This window comes from Nanorana parkeri, unplaced genomic scaffold, assembly GCF_000935625.1.
Source record: "Nanorana parkeri isolate BGI_ZX_2015 unplaced genomic scaffold, ASM93562v1 scaffold271, whole genome shotgun sequence".
Lineage (NCBI taxonomy): Eukaryota > Metazoa > Chordata > Amphibia > Anura > Dicroglossidae > Nanorana > Nanorana parkeri.
This window is the reverse complement of record NW_017306539.1, coordinates 1,161,501-1,182,548: the sequence shown is the minus strand read 5'-3', so window position 1 is coordinate 1,182,548 and position 21,048 is coordinate 1,161,501. Positions and strand designations below refer to the sequence as shown.

At 39.0% G+C, this 21,048-nt stretch overlaps 1 protein-coding gene across 1 annotated transcript in view; it reads left to right on the top strand.

The window, feature by feature from the left end:
• Positions 1-20,494, top strand: part of LOC108787590 (follicle-stimulating hormone receptor-like) — a 67,993-nt gene extending 47,499 nt beyond the window's left edge. Inside the window, exons 4-10 of the mRNA XM_018557189.1 lie at positions 1,064-1,138; positions 10,342-10,413; positions 12,089-12,166; positions 12,704-12,772; positions 12,848-12,922; positions 16,576-16,764; positions 19,165-20,494. Coding sequence (XP_018412691.1) covers positions 1,064-1,138; positions 10,342-10,413; positions 12,089-12,166; positions 12,704-12,772; positions 12,848-12,922; positions 16,576-16,764; positions 19,165-20,371 — 1,765 coding nt within the window. The 3' untranslated portion in view covers positions 20,372-20,494. The remainder of the gene's footprint in view (positions 1-1,063; positions 1,139-10,341; positions 10,414-12,088; positions 12,167-12,703; positions 12,773-12,847; positions 12,923-16,575; positions 16,765-19,164) is intronic.
• Positions 20,495-21,048: the final 554 nt, after the last annotated feature.

Sequence of the window (21,048 nt, the reverse complement as noted above, 5' to 3'; positions counted from 1 at the left end):
GAGCAACACAAAATGGATGGGAAAACCATACTTTGGAAGTCATACTATAGCATCTGGATGTAAGTCAAACTGGGTGTCATTAATCTGGGGCTCATTGGTCTGAGATGCCTATAGAAAGTATGTATTGCACATAGTGTTCACAAGACATGTACTATACACACTTTAGAGACACTATAAAGAGCCACATCAAAGTTGGCCTAAGGCAACATGTAGCTCTTGATCTGGTTGGGGGCTGTAGGGGTTATTCACAAAAGGGTGAAGAGTATGGAGTAGGGAGGAGAAGTGAACAATCTAGGACAACATAACTGATTTGGAAAAATTCTCCAATTCAGCTCACTTTCCAGTTCAGCTATGTTGTCCTAGATTGTTCACTTCCCCTGGCTTTCTCCAAACTCTTTACCCTTTTGTGAATAACCCTCTGTATCTTAATTCAAACCTGACAAGATATGTGCCATCACACTCCTGACCGGAAACAAACCCATAAGTCGGGTGGGTGCCGTAGTGACCCCAGATGCCTCCGCCAGTAACATGAAATTGATGAATAGTCACTCGCACTCCAATTTCATTCCAAGCCAATTCTTTTAATGACTATAGTAGTGTCACAATCATAGCAACGTTTCGGAACCAAGTGGTTCGTTCATCAGACAAACATAAAGTATGAAATTGGAGTGCGAGTGACTATTCATCAATTAAATCAAACCTGTTCTGGTTTCTAAGCTGACCCTGGAAGTTCCTGTTACTGGATGACAATGGCTACTGTCCAGCTGTAGGCTCAGCACAGGTACACCTAAACTTCTATACTACCAGCTTATGACTAGCAAAGATGACCTATGACACCAGTAAACATGTTTAGTTTTATAGAAGCCTGCTATGTCTATCACAAATCTGTATAATCAGAACTGGAGCTCCAAGTTCTTTATCTGCATGATACCTTTCTGTTCCAGTGTGTGTGTATTAGTAAATGGTATCTTACTGCAATATCAATGTTTAATCTGTTTCCAAAGGTACATTTCTGTTCTAAATACAGGTTTATTAATTTCCTTGTATTTTATCTTTCTTTCAGAAGAATTGAAAAAGCAAACAGCCTTGAACATATTGACCAAAATGCTTTCTGGAACCTTCCAATGCTGAAATATTTGTAAGCAATATAAACATTTGCACATACTAACTGTACCCAATCAAACTAACCAGTACACCTGTAACTTCAACTGGTTTTACTGTCTTATGGAAACCCCCTATTTAATTTTGACGTCCCCACAAAGCATCCAGGTTTACACTTTATCTATTGGGAGCTGATATCTCTGCAAAATGAGAGCAAATCCACTTATGGACAACTGTCACTGGAACAGAGGTTCCCACTGAAAGACTTCCACTCACCTTTAGTGACAAATATACATTTCCTGATGACAATGATTAGCAGCGCCAATATATAGACTGAATCTCCTCAACAGGGACACAGAGAGCGAATATCTCTGCAAAAAAATAAAGAAAATGTTATTTTTGCTGGGGATACACTTTATTGATTGCATTGGCAGCCAACTACTGCTTGAATCTGGTTAAGCAAAATTACTGCAAAATGCAAACGTCTCCCACACCATATCAACAGCAGTGGGGTGAACATCTGGTTGAGTGACACCAACCAGATGTTCACTGGTTGGTGTCACTCAACCAACCAGGAGCCCGCAGGCACACTGCAAATATTTTACAGCAGATCGGCCATGTCACTCTGCATGCTGTCCTCCCATGTGACTAAAAGAAATGTGGTCTGAGGCAACAGCCTTAGGCTGCCTCATTAAAGAAGCACATTTGAGAGACAGGGATAAAGTGTTGCCCCCCTATAACAGGAAGTGCCTGGAGAAAAACCTTCATGACAAGATTACCAGGTATTATTTAATGAATGTTGCAGATTTCAAAAAAGATTAAAAAGGACTTTTAAAAATGACATTATCATGTTAAAGTTTATGTGAAATTGTACAGATTGGGTTTATATGTACTTGAATCATTTTATAATACATTTTTATATTTGTCTGTATCAGAATCATCTAAAAAGTGACACATTTACTGTATGAAGTGAATGTTTTCTTCAGTATCTGTAAATCATGTGTATAATAAACTATGCTGGCGGATGGGCGCAAATTAAGATGTCTGTTTGGAATGTTTGCAGATTGGAAAGTCACGATACATTTTGATACAGTATGAAATTATTCACTATATTTCAGAATTAATAGGGAGATTGCTGGCACGCGGCAATTACAGGGCTGTATCTTGGCATCTGCTATATCGCTCACATTTCCTCGTGGACGCTGTCAACGTCAATAATAAATATTTTTCTTGAGGTGCAGATGTAGCCCAACATTGCCTCTAGCCAAGTTTGATCCGGGCAACAAGCAACAACACATGCTTGTTTCCTGGAACTGTATCAATAGACTTCATTCAGGGATAGGAAAGGCGCTCGTTCTGTATTCGAAAATCTTAAATTGTATCATCTGCATACAAGTTGAAAGTTAAGGTTTATTAGGAGACAGCACACTGCTAGGAATATTGCCAAACGTATGAAGTTCAGCAATCCAGCAGTCATAGACCTAATCACTGTGCCAGGCAGACATGAGGGCCTCAAGGGCGACATGGCTTTTTTTAACCTTATGGTCCCGTGTACAATTTCATGGAAAAACACAGTGGAGCAGCTCTTGCAATTAAAAGTGTGATGTGAATGGTGACTGTGTATCTTTGATATCATTCCAATTGCCTTTACATAATTTAAAGAGTATCTAAAGCCAAAACGTTTCCTTTTTTAGTTTTGGATAAAATAGCCAAAAGTTAGAACCTATGCCAGGTTAATTGGTGTATAAAAAGGACAGACGGGGGGAGCCACCACAATTTGATAGAGCCCAAAACAATAGTCTATTTGAAAAGGTCAGTATGGTAAAACAGCCAACACGTTGAGGGGCCTCAAACAATCCCCTTTCATCAGGGCTTGGATAAAATGGAACTTAGTTCCTTTCAGAATGTCTGAACTCAACAAAATGAATGATAAGCTGCAGCTGCCATTGTCCGCTTTTAAAGTAACACTATATTCAGGAGTTAAATCTTGAAAGTGATTTCAAGTACCTTACCTATTAACAAAAATGTATCGTATTTGTGCATCACTCAGCTGTAGATACTCAAATAATTTCAATACAAATTAGTAAACTAAACATGAGATTGTAGTCCATCACAGGAGTGAGCTTGGAGCGGTGGCTACTTTACAACTCACACAGGATCCATGAGAAACAAAAGTAGCCCCCTCCAGAAGGAAGGACAGTGTCAGCACCAATTCAGAGATGATTTGAGGATCTACAGCCGAGTGATACACAAATAAGATACATTTTTGTTAAAGGAGAAGTTTACCCATATCTTTAAAATAACAACAAAGACACCTTTAGAAATAATTAGTAATGACAATCTACAAACAGATACTGCTAGATAATTGCCGGCTTTGTATACTTTAGTTCTCTTTTCTTTCCCGTTCCTCTGAGAGTGGCCAAGTTTACTAAGGGCAGGTTACTAGATTTCTCTTTACTTCCTCGAACTCTGGTACATGTGACTTGACATGTGACCATGCACATCATCTCAGGGGAGGAAAATGCCTTTCCCTGAGATCTCATGAGATTACAGATGAGATTTCCCAGTAATGCTCTGTTGATGTAACCTTCCCAGGATGCAATGTTTATGCACATTAGACATGTAAGCTGACCAAAAGTTTCATTATTTTATTTTTTGGGATTCGTGTCTGAAAGTCAAAACAGCATGGAGTCCCCCAACAATTAATTCCAGACCCTTTATGGTCCCTCCACCATACCAGGCCACATGCCCTCTGCATTGGGAGGGTGCTTTTCCAGGGGAGGACCCCCTAGAAAAGCACTTTGTCCCAATGCCGTGGTACGGTGGGGGGGTCGCTTATTCCCTCCCTTTCCTGCCCTGCCAGATTAAGGGTAGGGTATAGGGTTTTAGGGAGACCCCACTTTTTTTTACTTCAGTTTTTTTGGCGTTGGGGTTACCCTTTAACACTTTAGTGTATTCTGTGACAGCTGTCAGATTCTTTACATTCAGGATCAAAGTATCCGCAAAGAAGCAGACGCTTTTACAGAATAACACAGATCTCTCAGCTTCTTTCTTTCTTTACATGTTGTAACAACATTTTGCTACTTTTTTTTCATTCTGGATACAAGTGATGCGGTAAATGACAGATTTCTCTCTTGTTGTTTTTTGTTCCGAATTAAATTAGTATGTATCTGAATTTTGTTATCAAACATTCGGATTCGTTTGGATTCATCATTTCTGTCATTTGGAAATTTGGATGCATCCGAATGTCTGAATTTACAGAAATTTGTACGAATTTAAATTTGGAACTAAATGAATCAACACATGTCTATGGCACATTAAAGTAAATGAACATGTAAGTAAATGAAAAACAAGTTTGTTTAACTAATGAATGTAAGAAGATTTTAGGAGCTGCACGATGATGTGATTTTTAGTGAAAGGGAGGTAAAGGTCCACTTTAATAGTTAAGCTACTTGAACTAATTTTTAAGACATAACTCCTGAGTATAGTGTCACTTTAATAGCACTGTCCACATAATATAAATAATACGATCCCTACACATGCCCAGGTTTTTATTGCTGTCTGTGTCCTCACTGCATAAATTGACCCTTTCTACAGTACTTTTCCTTTGACTTCCTGTTGTATCTGGAGACAGAACGAGAAGAAAAAATGTTGCTGGGACACAAAATAAATCTCCTACTCTATCAAAAACTAAACCACATCTCGGCTTTAGATATTATTTTAAGTGAACCTGTGTCCAGACTATGCACACTATTTTCAGAAGTGGGACAGCAATGGGAGAAAGGTAGGCAGTGGTGACATGCACATGTTCCAGACTGGTTAATCTGTCTGCTTGTCATATCTGCATATGAGGGTTAAATTATCCATACACATATAGATTTTCTTTCATCCCCCCACAGGTTTAATGAGAGAAAATCCCTTGATTCCCTCATCCATGCTAAAGAGCATGGATGGAGGAATCTCCAGTGCTAACTATTGTATTCAGACAGCTGCAGCACCCTAAAGGTGATTACTTCTGATAGGTCAAGTCCAGGGGTCGGCTCCACTGGCTGTCAAAATATCTGAACAATCTGTTTGGGTGCAGGCATTGTTCAGGTATTTTGAGAGCCAGCGGGGCCGACTAGCAAGATACTGAAGCTTGGACCAGTGGGAGATTCCTCCATCCACACAGTTTAGCGTAGATGGAGGAATCTGTTGCACTTTTTCCAAATGACAATAGAAGTTCTGCAGATAATCTATAGGTGTATGGCGAGCTTGTGTTCAGGGTAAAACAGTTCATCCCTGAGCAGGGCTATTTAGACACCATGCTACCCTAGGTAACACCTGATCCATAGAAATAGCACCAATAAATGAAGTTATTGAATGTACAACATAGAGTAAATTGCAATGGACAGGAGTTTCAACATAGCCTATAGAGTGCAGCAGTCAGAAGAACGCAATGTACAACACTGCACAAATTGCAGTTGTCAGGAGTCGCTAATGTACCACACAGTGTACAGAGTGCAGGGGTCAGCAGTATGTAACATACAACATAGCATAAAGAGTGCAGTTATCAGGAGTATGTACCACAGTGCCCCTTACAATGCTGACCAGCAGCAGTAGAAATAACCCCCAAAATCATTGTTAGTCAGTGGCAATAAAATTCCCCTCCTTTAAAAATTTGGAAGTCAGTAAAAATAAGAAAGTTCCATGATCATTAGAGAATTGGCAGTTTAACACCAGCAAGTGACATTCATTAAACTCATGATACTGATTGTGTGACTTAATACTCTTTGGAGTTAATTTATTACAGGAGAAGAAAGTCCACTCAGCTTCAATTATGTAGATATGTAAAGGGGCCTATTTTTTTTAAAATTCCCTTGAAATATGACTAAGTATATAAGTGAGAACAGTTTCATTGGGCTAAGTGAGCTTTCTACACCTTAATAATTAACCCTTTCGTGGCCACGGATGTACCTATTGCGTCATTGGCAGCACGGCCCTGTAAATAGACACCGCTGGGACTCTGTTTATCTTTGTAATGCTGGGCACACACCTTACAACCATCGCAAGACTTTTGTCTTGCGATGGTTGTAAGGTACTTAAAAAAACATACGATCTGCCTATCTTGGACAGGCAGATCGTACTTGTGATGATCGCAAGCCGCGCCCCCCTGAGGGGCGGGTTTCCGATGACTGCAATGCCGAACGGGCAGTGTGCGCTTGTGCACACCGGCCTGTCCGGCTTTTATCTTACGAACATGCTGCATACCTGCCAAACATTGTACGATGCTCGGCGGGTTTTCGAACATGTTGGTAAGTTAAAAGTCTTGCAACCTTACAGTAGTAGAGGTCGCACGGCTTTCACACACCTCACGATAATCGTACGATCGCGGGATTTCCCGCGATTATCCTACGACTATCGCAAGGTGTGTGGGGACCTTAAAGCCGGCTGCCGCCTTTACAATAAAATACATTCTGGAGGCTCAGCTGCCACCAGATTGCTTATATGGGCTGGTAAAGTGCTCAGTCCCCCCTGACCGACGCCCCTGCTGTGTTTTGTTACACTCTGCTGCCCCTCTTGTGGGCCCAGAATCGGTATGTTGGGTGCAGGTGGTAAGCTGAGGAGGAGAGTGGCAAAAATCCGCTCGCCTTTCTCCTCCATGTTCTATGAGACCGGGAGAGGCGCAGATTGCATAACTTCTGGTCCCTGAGCTGTCATTGCTTGGCTACTGTAGCTACCCTTCATTAGCTTATTTAAAGTGGAAAGGTGATACTGGGGGTCTTTTGGACCCCCAGTATCACCTTAAAAAGGACCTGTCTCTGACAATATACTTGTAAGCCCCCCTATGTGATAGCAATTAAAGTAAACAACAAAAAAGTTGTAAAAAATAATATAGAATAAAATAAATGTAAAAATAATAAAAAAAGTTTATAATGTCCCCCGCCACCCTGCAAGCACTTATGAAAACGTTGATCGTGCTACATATGTTGGGCATCGTCGCACACGCCTGAGTGAGAGAAATAATTCTAGGGCCAACATTTACACGTATCTCTAAACTGTTGACCTGTAGGGGCATCGTCTATGGCTTTTTTTGGATACTGAATGTTGTCCGTGTTTCACGGACGCACGCAATTTTTAACCTGGGCATGTTGGGTATCTATGTACTTGTTGTACCCGCATCTTTTATATTTTAGAAAGAAAATTTGTATTTTATTGTGTTTTGGGGCACTAAAATAAACTTAAGTGCATTTTTCAAAAAAAATTGGGGTTTAAAAAAAAAAAAGTTGTGCCAATATTGTGCAACATGAAAATGTGCAATTGCCACCATTTTATTCTACAGGGTGTTGGCTTTTAGAAAAATTATAATATTTTGGGAGTTTGAAGTAATTTTCAGTCCTAAAATGTGGATCATATCATGTGTGCAAAAAACAAAACAAAATAAAAGAAAAAAGGCTTTGGCAGCAAAAGGGTTAAACTCCTATGAGGGGTTTTCTACCAATTGAAACTTGTTCATGATATCATGGTATGACTGCACCCAACATTTTCCTTGTTTTGGGTAGAGCAGGCCAGGGTTCAATTTGGATTTACAGCCAAGCTTCTGCTGTCACTGCTCTAGGTAAGCTCTCTGTACATTGCTTTGTGGAGTTCACCAGAGGGTACATGATTCAGTATTCTTTAGTTCTGCTGTGGGGGCTGAACCCTGTTCCTCACCTCTCAAAATGAAAATGTTCTGGTTGGTTGGAATTGCCCTTTAAATAATATCACTTGGTTTTAAAATGAATGAAACAGGTTTATAGCCTGGGATTATAAAATTCTGTATATTTTGTTTGTATCTCATAACTCTAGGTGTGAGAATTTAGCCAGAGGCCTCTGCAGAAAAGATATTAATAATGAAAACCTGAACTACGCTATACACTCTTGACAGACAGGCCGCTACCATGCACAGAAAGGAAGATTCTACACATTCTGTGAGACATGAGGAGTCATTTCCAAAAATAGCTGAACAAACTGAGCCAACTTGGCACCATTGTTGCAAATAGTTATTAAATCACATTAATGTTCATGGTATTCGTCCTGACAGAGTGAGGAATTTAAACCATCTTTGGATTTCTTGTTATTATACCAAAAGGCTTATAGGTAGGGGCAGCAGAGATTTGCATCCAAGCGTAGACAGAAACTGTGTATTGCGATCTAATAATAAATGATGATTCAGTACCCATTCAGATTTATTCAAAAAGGCCAAGAGTAAAATGTTGCCAGCCTCTGCAACCATTCATAATTTACCCTTTAATAATATAACTTATATACAAATAAATGTTATTTGTTGCTGTAGGTTATAACACACAGAGAGGGGCTGCAGCACAGGTGGCGCTGGTTTCAAACACATGACTTATAACATTTGCTGACATTTTTTGGATTTGATAGACAATACTTTTTTTTAAACCTCATAACTATGTAACTTCAGCAAGTTGTAGCGTTTTCATCCTGAGCAGGTGGCAAACAATAGGAACATTGTATGGTGTCCTTGATAGCCCAGTCTCCTAAATTACTTCAGAAAACAGTTTTCTACTCGTGCACTTCTGAGCTTAAACTCTTCCCACCTACAATCCATATATTAGAAATCTCTAGCACGAAGCCCTGTGTTGTTAATACACATCCTCTCTTCGAGAGCCACCAGCTGACTTTTTACTCGAATACAAGCTGTCACTAACAGCTCTGTCCCTCACCGACAATTGGGAACCAGTCAGAGTGGTTCCCAATCATATGAAAATGATGTCAACTACAACACAGTGATTACATGGAGACTGAAGAATGTATTTATTATACCACGGCATCTATTTAATACTGTAATTGTCAGATAATTTTACAGTATTTAAAAAAAATATATAAACTATTTACATTTTTGCACATTTATCAGTCTATAAAACAATAAAAAAATGGGAAGGGCTTTTTTTAAAAAAAACAACAGTTTACCAGGTAAACTGTGGGGGAAAGGGAATCCGTGCTTTTTGTGGTTTTGTTTATTTTTGGTTTACAATCTTTGCATCTTTGTATTTTGTACATTTTAGTATGGTTTGAATACTTCTCTTGTCTTTCCTATTTCTCCTTTTGCACTCTTCATGACAATAACTATATAAATAATCCATCAGGAAGGCACTTGTGCAACCTGAAACGAAAGCATCTTGCCAGAGTAGAATAGTAGGGATATAAAAACATTTATTTCTCTGGCATTTACCAAAAACTTAAATAAGAGTTTTGGGTGGGCTGACCCTTTAAAGTGTTTCAAAACCTAAGAACAAAAATTTTATGTTTTGCAGTTTACTAATCTTTAGATATAATGGCTGCATTTTTTAAGGACTGTTTCCTTTATTTTGACCTGGTGATTGTGCAAGTAAAAAACCTTCCATCCTATGGTGACAACACTAATTTACTGTAATATGTAGGTTGTTTGCTCCTGATTTGAACTACAGAATACCTCCCATTCACCTCATCCTTATAGGCAAAATCATTTTTAGTTCACTGAGGTAAACTGGGCAGGGCTGATAACACTGCTTGAGAATTTAGTGCAGCAGAGGCAGAGAGCACAGGAAGTTATGAGCTCACTAACTTTCCAACATGATCAAACAGAATGTCTTTGCTCTTATCTAACACCTGTAATAAACTAAATATAAAGTTCATTGTTTGGGTTAAAAAACCCTTTAACAGAGAACCAAACATGTCAAACTATTTTATAGAAACCAAATGATATATTTTAGGTTGAATTGAATTTTAATTGTCTCTTAAGAACCAAAATACACAAAACGCAAGCCGTTTCAGCCTTTTCATTCTTAAATAATTCACACAGAGCCCACAGTTCCCAAATTAATGCACACATATTACCACATTGAAAATTTGGAACATGAAGTATATATTCTCATAATGTTGTCAAGAGGGGAAATATGTAGTCGATGGCATTATGAATTTAACAGCTATCCTATGGATACTGTAATTATAACACCTGGGGTATTTTCCAAAAAGTAATACTCTTATTATAGGAATGAATTCAGGGTATTTCATTATAACCTTCTCTGTGCATATCTTCTATAATACAGCAAGATCAGCAACCCTCTAATACTTAATCATTAAGCCACCTATCAAGAAAATAGTGCTTGTGCAGTTTAATTGCATTTTAGCCGGGATACATACTTATTAAGTGATGAGCTGCATTTAGGAGGATTCATCTGAAACTTCATTTTCAATTTTATCTGTTCCTTTTAGGTTTATATACAACACCGGAATACATATTATCCCCGCGGTTTCCAGGATACAGTCTCTCGAAATAGTATTTCTGTAAGTTTTAAGCACTTTTGCTAAATATTTAATCATGTCAGAAAATGGGAAAGAATGGCAAAGCATGTAGTTTAACAAAAAGTAAAACTTCTGCCTCAGCTCTTTAATAATATAATGCAGACACTAAAAATGAACAGATGAATATGGGGTTGGACAAACAGACAAGACAGGATACACTATCAGAGACAGACAGATAGCTCGCTATAGAGCGATCTATCTGTCTGTAATGCAACCCTCAACAGCACAAACAAATCTGATTGGCCAGAGAACAGTATTATGTCCGATTTAGTTTCATTTTGAATGAAACTCAGATGCATCCGAATGTCTGAATTTAACGAAATTTGTACGAATATACATTCGGAACAAAACAAATTTTACATTGACCCAGAGCAATTATACAGATCAGGACAGTCAAAGAATAGTCAGAGAAGAGTCCAGAGCTACATGTTTGTTCTGGGTCAGAACTTAAATATTGAAGCAAGAGACGCAGTAGGGCAGCAAGGCGAATTGTATTTTCACAAGAGGTCAAGAATGAAAATTTAGCAAAGGGAGTCTGAATGTTTCTCTCAGGAGAGGCTTTCTTTAAAGTAAAACGTCAGGCAAACCGCAAAATATTTCAAATACATTTATTTTTATTGTTTTACCAGTAAAAGGACTAGCCATTTTGGCTATCTATTCTGGTGATATTTACACCACTGCTCGTCAGGGCAAACCTTATGGACACAATGGAGCTATGCACTGGGTGGATGCCGTTTGCAGGGCACTAGCTCCACTAGATAGGAAATTCCAATGCTCCATCATCTAGTGGTGCTGGTGTCATACGAATGGCATCTGCCCAGCATTAAAGGAGAACTATGAGGTGAGTGGTTTTCACTCACCTCATAGTTCTAGCCGACCTGTGACAATGAGACTGTCACAGGTCGGCTCAGTAGATCGGGAGGTGAGCGAACACATACCGGCGTTCGCTCACCTCTCGATCCTGTCACAGCTCTCTGCCGTGACAGGGGAGGGGCTGGATTCCCCCTCCGATTCTCCAGCGCTGACTGGCGGATCAGACGGGGGAGGGAGTGGGTACAGCTGGCTCTGCCTCTAGATAAGCTGCGGCATCTCAGTATACCGCGAGCAGCTGTAGCCCGCGGTATACTGAGCTTAGGGTGACGGGAGGATGCTAGTTTGTGTCCTCCCATTACCCTAAGGAGAACTATGGGGAAAAGCCTTAACCCCATAGTTCTCCTTTAAGCTGGGTGGATACCATTTGCACGCCATTTACAAATCAACTACATAGTGTGCTAGGATTAGAAAACACCTCCTTCTCCCTTTACACCAAAAAGTGGAGTTGTTCTGTAGTTCATAGAGATAACTGGGACCAATGCTAGAAATAACAGTGCAGCAAAGGCAGAGAGAATAGAGCAGCAGGTTTTTATTGCATTAATCACACAGACACAACTAAAAGCTGCAAATGGTATATTAACCAGAACAAAGGGGACTAAAAAAGAGAAGATTGATGTTGCAGTTACTCTTTAATAAGTCACCTATTTTTAGGTCTTATCAATTAGGAAAGTTGGAAGCAACAGACTGTTAGAGAGAACACCCCCTTATGTATAATATTTCTGTAAGTGCACTGGAAATAGCCAGTGGTATTTTTTCGAAAGTAACATTTGCAATATTTTTCCAGAGATATTCAAGACAATATCAATATAAAGAAGATTAAGAAAAATGCATTTTCTGGACTGAGTGATGAAAGTGTGCGATTGTGAGTATGAAAATTTAAGCTGAACTCCCATGTATTTTGTATTTATTGCCTTGCACTTAAAAAAATATAGCTTTTGCTACAATGCCCACACTACCTCTGGTGCAGTCGCCCAGCCAGCGTCATTTTGCCAACGGTCAGTGAGCCCAGGCTGTCCCATAATGAATTGTCATCACATTGCCCTGCCTTACAGTAGAATGCTGCAGAGAATGGCGCCATGCCATTATGGGGCATTACTCTCTGCAGCTTTCAGGATCAGCCAATCACCAGAGGAATTCATGGATGAAGAGATTTTCATCAGGCTGTGCACACAGAAAGAACTAGGTAAGTAAGCTGGTGGCTAGGGGATTTGGTGTTTTAGCGCAATTTAGCATTTAGGGTTGGGGGGATGGAGGTAGCAAAAGATGAAAAAGATGATAGAATGATACACGCGTCCTTAAGGAGAATCACAATTTTCTTCCACTATTATTTATATATATATATATGTTATTTACGAGTAACATCAATATTTTGATCAACTGTGTATGATTTACATTCTAGATGGCTTGTGCAGAACGATATAGAAGAAATAGAGAACTATGCCTTCAACGGAACAAATTTACATGAATTGTGAGTTTGTGAACCCTTATGATCTGCCACATATTTTCATTTTATAATATTAATTCCTTGAATTTTATCTAATAGAGTCCTCAGTGGCAATCAGAAACTAACAACATTACCCGATCTTGTTTTCCATGGAGCCAGTGGACCTGAAGTGCTGTAAGTTATAACTTTCCTTGATGAGGTTTAAATTAAACTTGTGAAATCTTTTGTTTTGTCTGCAGCTAAGATCTATGAGAAAGAACAAATCAATACCCGAGTTACAGAAGTTTAGTTTGCAATTGTAAGACACCCATTTACTGACATAATTCACTCCGGATTACTAAATTGCATCAGGATACTGGCAACCTACACATAAACAGCATTTATTTGGACAAACTCTGTATATGGGGGGGGGTGTTAAAGGTTCAGTCCACCCAAAAGTGTTATCTTCCATGTTGTTCATTGGTGGTTAAGCATTAAAAGGAAACAATGATTTTAGATTAATTTGTTTTCATTTTTTTAGGTTATGTGTTTTGAAACTTTATATATATTTTGCTATACAATATATCTCTTTTTTTAACCATATATACAATCTTTCTTATGCACACATAACAAAGGATCCTCAGAGAATTGTGGATTTTCCTAAGACAGCACTCTAGAGTCTATTTCTTTTCAAACAATCTGTCTCTTATTGCAACTCTGCAACTCCATATGGAGCATCTAAAGGAGTAGGAGAAATTGAGGAGTCACTGCTCTGACCCATTATTTGTAAAAAAAAAAAAATTACAACAGGAGGTAAGGAAATACAGGGAATCAGGTGAATATGAGTCTAAAACTCCACCTGCTGGATATAATTTAGAAAATAAAATTTTAAAATTCCTATTTGTTTTTCTTTTTTTATTCCACAGGGTCATAAGGTTTATGGTTTGCACCTTTATTTGCTTTAGTGATTAGTACTATAACTGAAGCATTGGTGCATGTTGTACCTTCAGCACTATCCCTGAGGACGGCGTGTATTCTAATAAAGTCTATAATTTAACGTTTATGCAAATACTGCTCTTTACGTTATGTAAATGCAGAACAAGCATCTTTTTCCTATCCCTGAATAAAGTCTATTGATAAAGTTCCAGAAATTGAGTATATGTTGTTGCCCAGATGAGACCTAGCTAGGGGCAATGTTGGGCTACTTCTGCTCCTTAAAAACATATTTATACTTGGCATTGATCGTATCCATAAGTATTTTTAAGCAACATAGCAGATTCCAACTTAGTGCTATTAAGCTCTATAAACATCAGGCTTTTTATAGAAGCAGAGGGCAGCATTGGGAACCAGAGCTCTTCCTACTGGCTGGATTTAAAAATGCAACATACCTGTATGCATATTATATATTGCCATATTTTTTAAATGTATTTGTTTTGCCCTGCCACTATTAAGGAAATAACATACCATATGCACAATGGATGGGTGGGGGTCTTAGTGCAGTATAATATTTTAAGAAAAATTGTGTTATTATTGGTCATGAAGTGATGAAAAATTGCTGAGGATGTGTTAATAAATGTCTTCAATTTGACAGCTACCAGGTGACAATTTGCGTGGCTACAAGCAATTGAACCTGGCTGTCATTGAGCTTCATTGCTCACTAATGGTCACAGTGACCAATCAGAGTCATTCCAGATTGGTCATCTATGTCAGCTATGATCACATGCAAGCTGAAGGCTTCATTCAGGAAAACAATTGTTGCAGCTTGCAGAAGTCACTGAAGCCTGTAGATGGCAGTACTTCATTCTTTCACTGTTTTAATGTTTTAAGGTACCAGTTCAGAAACCATAGCCGATACTTGGCATTTTCACGAGAATTACCAGGGTGGCAGCAGTTGCAGCTGGGACCTGGCTCTGGCGCTCCACCACTGTCCTGAAATCATTAGTCTGTATTGTTTTAGAAAAACTGTCACACGACAATAAACAGAAATGTATCAGTACTTGTATCTGTGAGTACTTGGACAAGTACCAGTACTTGTACTTGAAAAAATGGTATCGGTGCATCCCTTATGTATATTTATATATATAAAAAAACATACATTAAAACAGGAATGTACAAATCTCAGGAGCTTTATATGCTCCGTAAAAATGACAGCTGCTTCCTAACTTTGAATTTTTCTCTAGTCTAGTCTTGGAGCTAGAAAAGTATCTGTACTTGTACTTGTGCTTGTACCAAGTACGGTACTTGGTATCTGAACATTACATAACTTGAAATTCATGTTTGAATTAGTTTTCTGTTAACATTATCAATACCAAAATACTTTTTTCCCCAGACTTTCCAATGGAATACAAGAAAATCACAAACCTTTTGTATTATTGGTGTAGCATTCTAACGCATATGGTTTGCCTTTGAACTGTGTAAAGTGTTTAATAGCAAAACAGGAGAAAAATGAAGCAGAACCGTGTGTTGAAAAAAATGGAATGGTTCAGTAATTTCCATGGGAACATGTTGAAATTGCTTTATTCAGAACAAATGTTACGTCTGTGGGCTCCTATTGGTATTTTTTTACTCCAGTAGATTTTATTATATTTTTAATTAACAATTTGCTTATATTTTAATTGCTAGATGATACATTCCTCTTTATGGAAGCACTTTATTAAAGTTTATAAAAGTCACACAAACTGAAGATTTAACTCAAGAAGTGACTCTTTAGGCAATCTAAACTCCCTGGACTTCAAAAAAAACTAAACAAAAATCAGCGAGGTGGAAAACAAAATTCATAACAGCACTCTTCTGACAATCCAGTCATAAATGCCACAACAGGTGTGTGGACCTGAGAACCTTAGTGCAGAGATCTTACCTCGTCTGTGGGAGCCATGAAAATTGAAGTCATTTATTTCTCCATCAACTATTAAAAGCTAAAATATCAGTTTAAAGTGGACTGACCTCATGGGCACTAAGGATAATACCTACATGAAGTAAATAATGTAATCTGCAATCAGCTGTCTCAAGCCTTTCTCAAGCCTCGCTATGAGGCTCGCTATAAGAGGCTCGCTATAAGACTCGCTATGAGGCTTGAGAAAGAGGCTGTGCCTCGAAACGCTTAGCTGCTGCCGCACTGTGAGCCCTCACCTTTGCTAAGTTCTCCACCACTTCGGACTTTCCTTCTTGTATACGATCAGTCGCACCCCCATGATACCAGCCTGACGGTACCAGTAAATATACGGAGCACAGTACAACATAGCCGTTCGCAACTCTCCCCTCCTAAGCCGCCGTGGCTCGGCCTGGCCAACCGAGCACGCATGTTGCCAGTAGTCTTCACTCCGCTCCCATACCTGTCACCACCTACTCCTGGAGCCATCCATCCTTGGATTAAGGTTTCTCTCCAGGCACACGGCACGAGGATGTCATGACATCTTCTGACACATCAGCTGTCTTCCAACTTTAAGTCCTATTGCCCGTTTTTCACACATCACTGGACAACATCAATTTCAGGGTTGTAGCGCTCCTAAAACTTGTTTTTTTTTATGCATTGATTTACTGGGTTCCTCTCCCTGATAGTAGCAGCTTGCACACCGTACAGTTCAGCCCATAGCGATTCAACATAGGGGCCAATAACCAGTTGTGTGCTTATTACATCATTTTAGTTCTTTTACTCTTTGGGAATGCAACACACAGCATTGAACATGTGTTTTGTTTAGCAGGTCAATTATATAGTTTGCTCCTATAGGCCCTTCCAAACATGTTAACTTACACTTTCAAACTTCCTTTGTATTTTTCTAAATTTCCAGTATCTGCTGCTCAATGTAAACTTTTCTAAGTCATTTCTTGTATTATTTTGTTACAATCAGGGATATTTCAAAAACCCAGATCAGTTCTCTGCCCAGCCATGGCCTGGAACATTTAAAGAAACTTATTGCTACTCATGCTTATAACTTGAAGAAGCTGCCCCCTTTGGAAAGGCTGTCTGATCTTATTGAAGCCAATCTTACATATCCAAGCCACTGCTGTGCTTTTGAAAACTTGAAGAAACAGAAAAGGTACGTGCTTATTTATTTTAGCAAAGTTAAAGAGTAAATCAAACCAGCAAGTGGACTGCTAATGTTAAAGGATGCCTCTACTGAAAGAAGTGCACTGTCTATGTCTCCTACCTTTCTCATTCAAAGCCTAATGTATGCAGGTGTAATTTATAGTGAATGTGTGGCAAATTAGGAGAGCAGAGAAAGAGCACACGTATGCAAATCACACATGACATGACATGCAGGGTGTTTATTGGGAAACTCCAGTACACAAAAGTGGGCACATGATAACAGTGTGGTACAACTACCGAAACTCATAGGAAAGAAACAGCAACAAGGGGACAGTCCAATGGTAACAATCCAGAGCACATTGAGAGATACATGCAGCATGATCACAGGACAGCAATATGGCACAACACACAGTAAGTCCAAAGCAGCAATACAGTACATCAAATGGCGAATCCAGGGACACAAAGCAGCAATATGGCACAGCAGAGGGTAAGTCCAGTGCGACAAGACAGTACAGCAAATAGTGAGTCCAGGGGGCACCAGACAGCAATAGTGAGGCAGCAATCTGGGCACAGCAAGGTTATTGACGCCTAGATGTCTACACAAAATTTAGCAACAGGGGTGAGTCAGGTAACTTAACATTAACTCCAGGAATAACTTGTCTACCTAAATCATTTTAAAGTGGACCTCTAACCCCTTTCACTAAAAATCACCTCAGCATGCAGCTCTGCATACTGATATAAATCATCTTACATTCATCTAGGTTTGCCACCTTTTCTTCCATCGAAACCTGAACACTCTAGCCACGCACAGACATTTTTTGGGGAGAATGAGTCACGGCTTATTCATATGTAAATAACGCCGCCCATTCATATGTAAATATCACAGTGGAGACTATTTTCAGGGGGGGGGAGGGCAGTAGCCCCTATCTTAATTTTGGTTGCCCCTGTCTGCCTGACATCTTGTGTCCGGGTTGCAGCTGCCATGAAACCCGAACACAGCATTCAAAACCCAGACCGTCCGGGTGAATCCCGGACAGGTGGCAACCCTACATTCATCAGTTAAACAAACATATTTTTTTTTACTTACAATTATTTATTTTTTACTTCCTAGTCCTCTTGGGCATAAGTGATGTAATATGCCCAAGGCTTGCATCCTCCCCCTGAGATGATGTGCATGGTCACATGTTCTAGTGCCAGAGTTCCAGAAAGTAAAGGGAGATATAATTGATATTTGCACTAAATAAAAATGGCCACTGTGAGAAGAATGGGAAGGAAAAGGAAAATAAGGTATGCAAAGAATACAAAGCCGACAATTATCTAGAAGTATCTGTTTGAATATTGTCATTGCTAAACATTTCTAAAGGTGTCTTTGCTCATTTCAAAGATATGGGTAAAGTTCCTCTTTAAGTGAAATACTAAAACTACAACTACTTAAACTGAAATACTTGAATATACTGATTCTACTGAGTCATATACATTCTGCATATGTTTTATAAAACTAACAAAGAGAATATTGGAAAAAAAAAATCAGTTTTTTTTGTAACAGTGTTCATTAAAAAGGAAAAGTGCTGTGACACTAGAAGACTCTAAACCTGTCCTTACCTACAAGTACATACTGCATACAATAGCAGCATGGAGCTACTTATTTTCAAAGATTCAAATTCTAACTCATATCTCCTATGTCATTAACCTAATAATGTGACATGCGGCAGTATTGATTGTGGGCATATGGTCCCAGGAAAAGGCAATTAAAATAAATTGTCTGTAAAATAGGAATGGCATTCACCTGAGGTCTCAAGGATTATGTCATCAGAACTTTCAAGCCATTTTTCAGTGTCTTTACACAGCTTGCTAAGTTTATAAGGTACAAAATGTGCCATTCACCCTACATTATGGTGACAGCGGCTGTGTACAGAGTTTTAGCTTTTAGCATACCCCATGTTCTTGTGAAAGTTGTATTCAGTAAAGCAGAGAACGGTATTGTTGATATTAAAAGTGGTTACATGACATATTATTTTATTATGCATGCAAAATTCTGTATTTAAAAAACCTCGTGTTACCACCTATTTCAAATTTTTTATTGTTTTATATTATATTTTTTATCTTGCTGGAGGATATCCTATACTTCCTGTACCAGAGATGATTCCTGTGAGAGACAACCTCTCAGAAGTGAGAGGAGTTCCCCTCTAAGATACTGGAACAGCTACTGTTTGTTCTGGTGATGACTCTAACATTTTGTATTTCCCATTACATTCCTGACCAGAGACAATGGTTACCAAGACAGTCAGAGAGGGTGAATCTTCATAGTGGGAACACAAAAGTTAAAAAAAAAAGGATTTGTGGATATGCATACACTTTAAGTAACAAGCTGTATTTTATTTATTTATTGTATACTTTGTTCTTCCTGTAGCATGGATTTGCATCCTTTCTGCAATAAAAGCAGTTATTTTCTGAATGGAGATTCAAAGCCTATCAACCAAAGATCAGCACAGGTGGATAACCAGATGAGCAGCAGCCTAGGCTTCGAGAATGATGACCTTGACTACTATTTCTGTCTTGATCTGCGGAACGTCGTGTGTTTCCCAAAACCGGATGAATTCAACCCATGTGAAGACATCATGGGCTATGACTTTCTCCGAATCTTGATTTGGTGTATCAGCATTCTGGCCATAAGTGGGAATGCAGTGGTGCTCATAATATTAACAACCAGCAAGTCCAAATTCAATGTCCCCAAGTTTCTAATGTGCAATCTGGCCTTTGCAGACTTCTGCATGGGCATCTACCTTCTGCTAATTGCCTCTGTGGACATCAAAACAAAAAGCCAATATTATAACTATGCAATTGAATGGCAGACGGGAGCGGGCTGTCACGCAGCAGGATTTTTTACTGTCTTTGCCAGCGAACTGTCGGTCTACACGTTGACGGCCATTACCCTGGAGAGGTGGCATACCATAACCTATGCAATGCAGCTCCAACGTAAAGTCCGGTTATGGCATGCTTTCATCATAATGATTTCAGGTTGGATCTTTGCAATTGTAGTGGCCCTGTTGCCCATTGTTGGCATAAGCAGCTACATGAAAGTTAGCATTTGTTTACCGATGGACATTGAATCTTTACCTTCACAGGCGTATATAATATTTCTCCTGGTGCTTAATGTTTTGGCTTTTGTGGCTATCTGTATTTGCTATGCACATATATATATCACTGTACGCAATCCCGATATTGTCTCCTCCCACAGCGACACAAAAACAGCCATAAGAATGGCGGTTCTAATATTTACCAATTTTTTGTGTACTGCACCCATTTCATTCTTTGCCATCTCTGCATCCCTCAAGGTCCCCTTAATAACAGTATCCAATTCCAAGATCCTGTTAGTCCTGTTTTATCCAATTAATTCCTGTGCCAATCCATTTCTATACGCCTTTTTCACTAAGGCTTTTCGAAAAGACTTTTACATTTTGATGAGCAAACTTGGCTGCTGCAAGTCACAGGCTCTCAGTATGAGGACAGAAACCTCTTCGTCAATTCTCAATTCACGGAATGGGCACTACGCTCCTGGGCAAAAAAACCGCTCTGGCTCAGTGTACACGTTAGTCACACTAAATCACCAAAACTGAAACAGAATTGGAATTATTTTTTAATACATCTAAAAACAATGGCCAAGAAGCCATAGCAACCAGAAATCAGTCATTGCCCTAAGGTGATGAAAAGTTAAATCCAATTTCTGCTATAGCTTTCTGCTCTTGGTCCAACCTTAATAAAAAAAAAAAACAACTTCAGTCTTAGATAAGTTGTTATTTAAAAGGTCCTCTTTGGGTGTAACAAACGTAGCACAATACTTACCTTTTTGTTCTGTTCCAGAGATCTTTACTCGAAAAAAGTCCCAGCCAGACAATGACACAACTGGGCATGTGGACCGCAACCTCATTCATTTTTGAGGTCTGTACTATGACTGGCTGGGGCCACCAGCTATTGGAATAAATTAGACTTCCTGTGCATACACAGTAGGTACAGGATCCAGTTGGGACTTTTTTTTGTGCGCAGGTAGGGCAGGGCCATACAGTAAAGATATCCAAACTGGAACTGAAGGTAAATATTTAGCTATGCGGGCTACACTGAGAGAAGAGGGGGGAGCTTAATTGGACAATTTCACTAACTGTATTTGTTATATATAATTTCTTGTTTTGTGTTCAAGTTCCAAAAATATAAGATCTAAGTGAACTAGAGAATCTTTTGTAGGCTTACTTTGAATCTCTAGTTATTTTATAGTATATATATTTTTTAAGGTTACTAA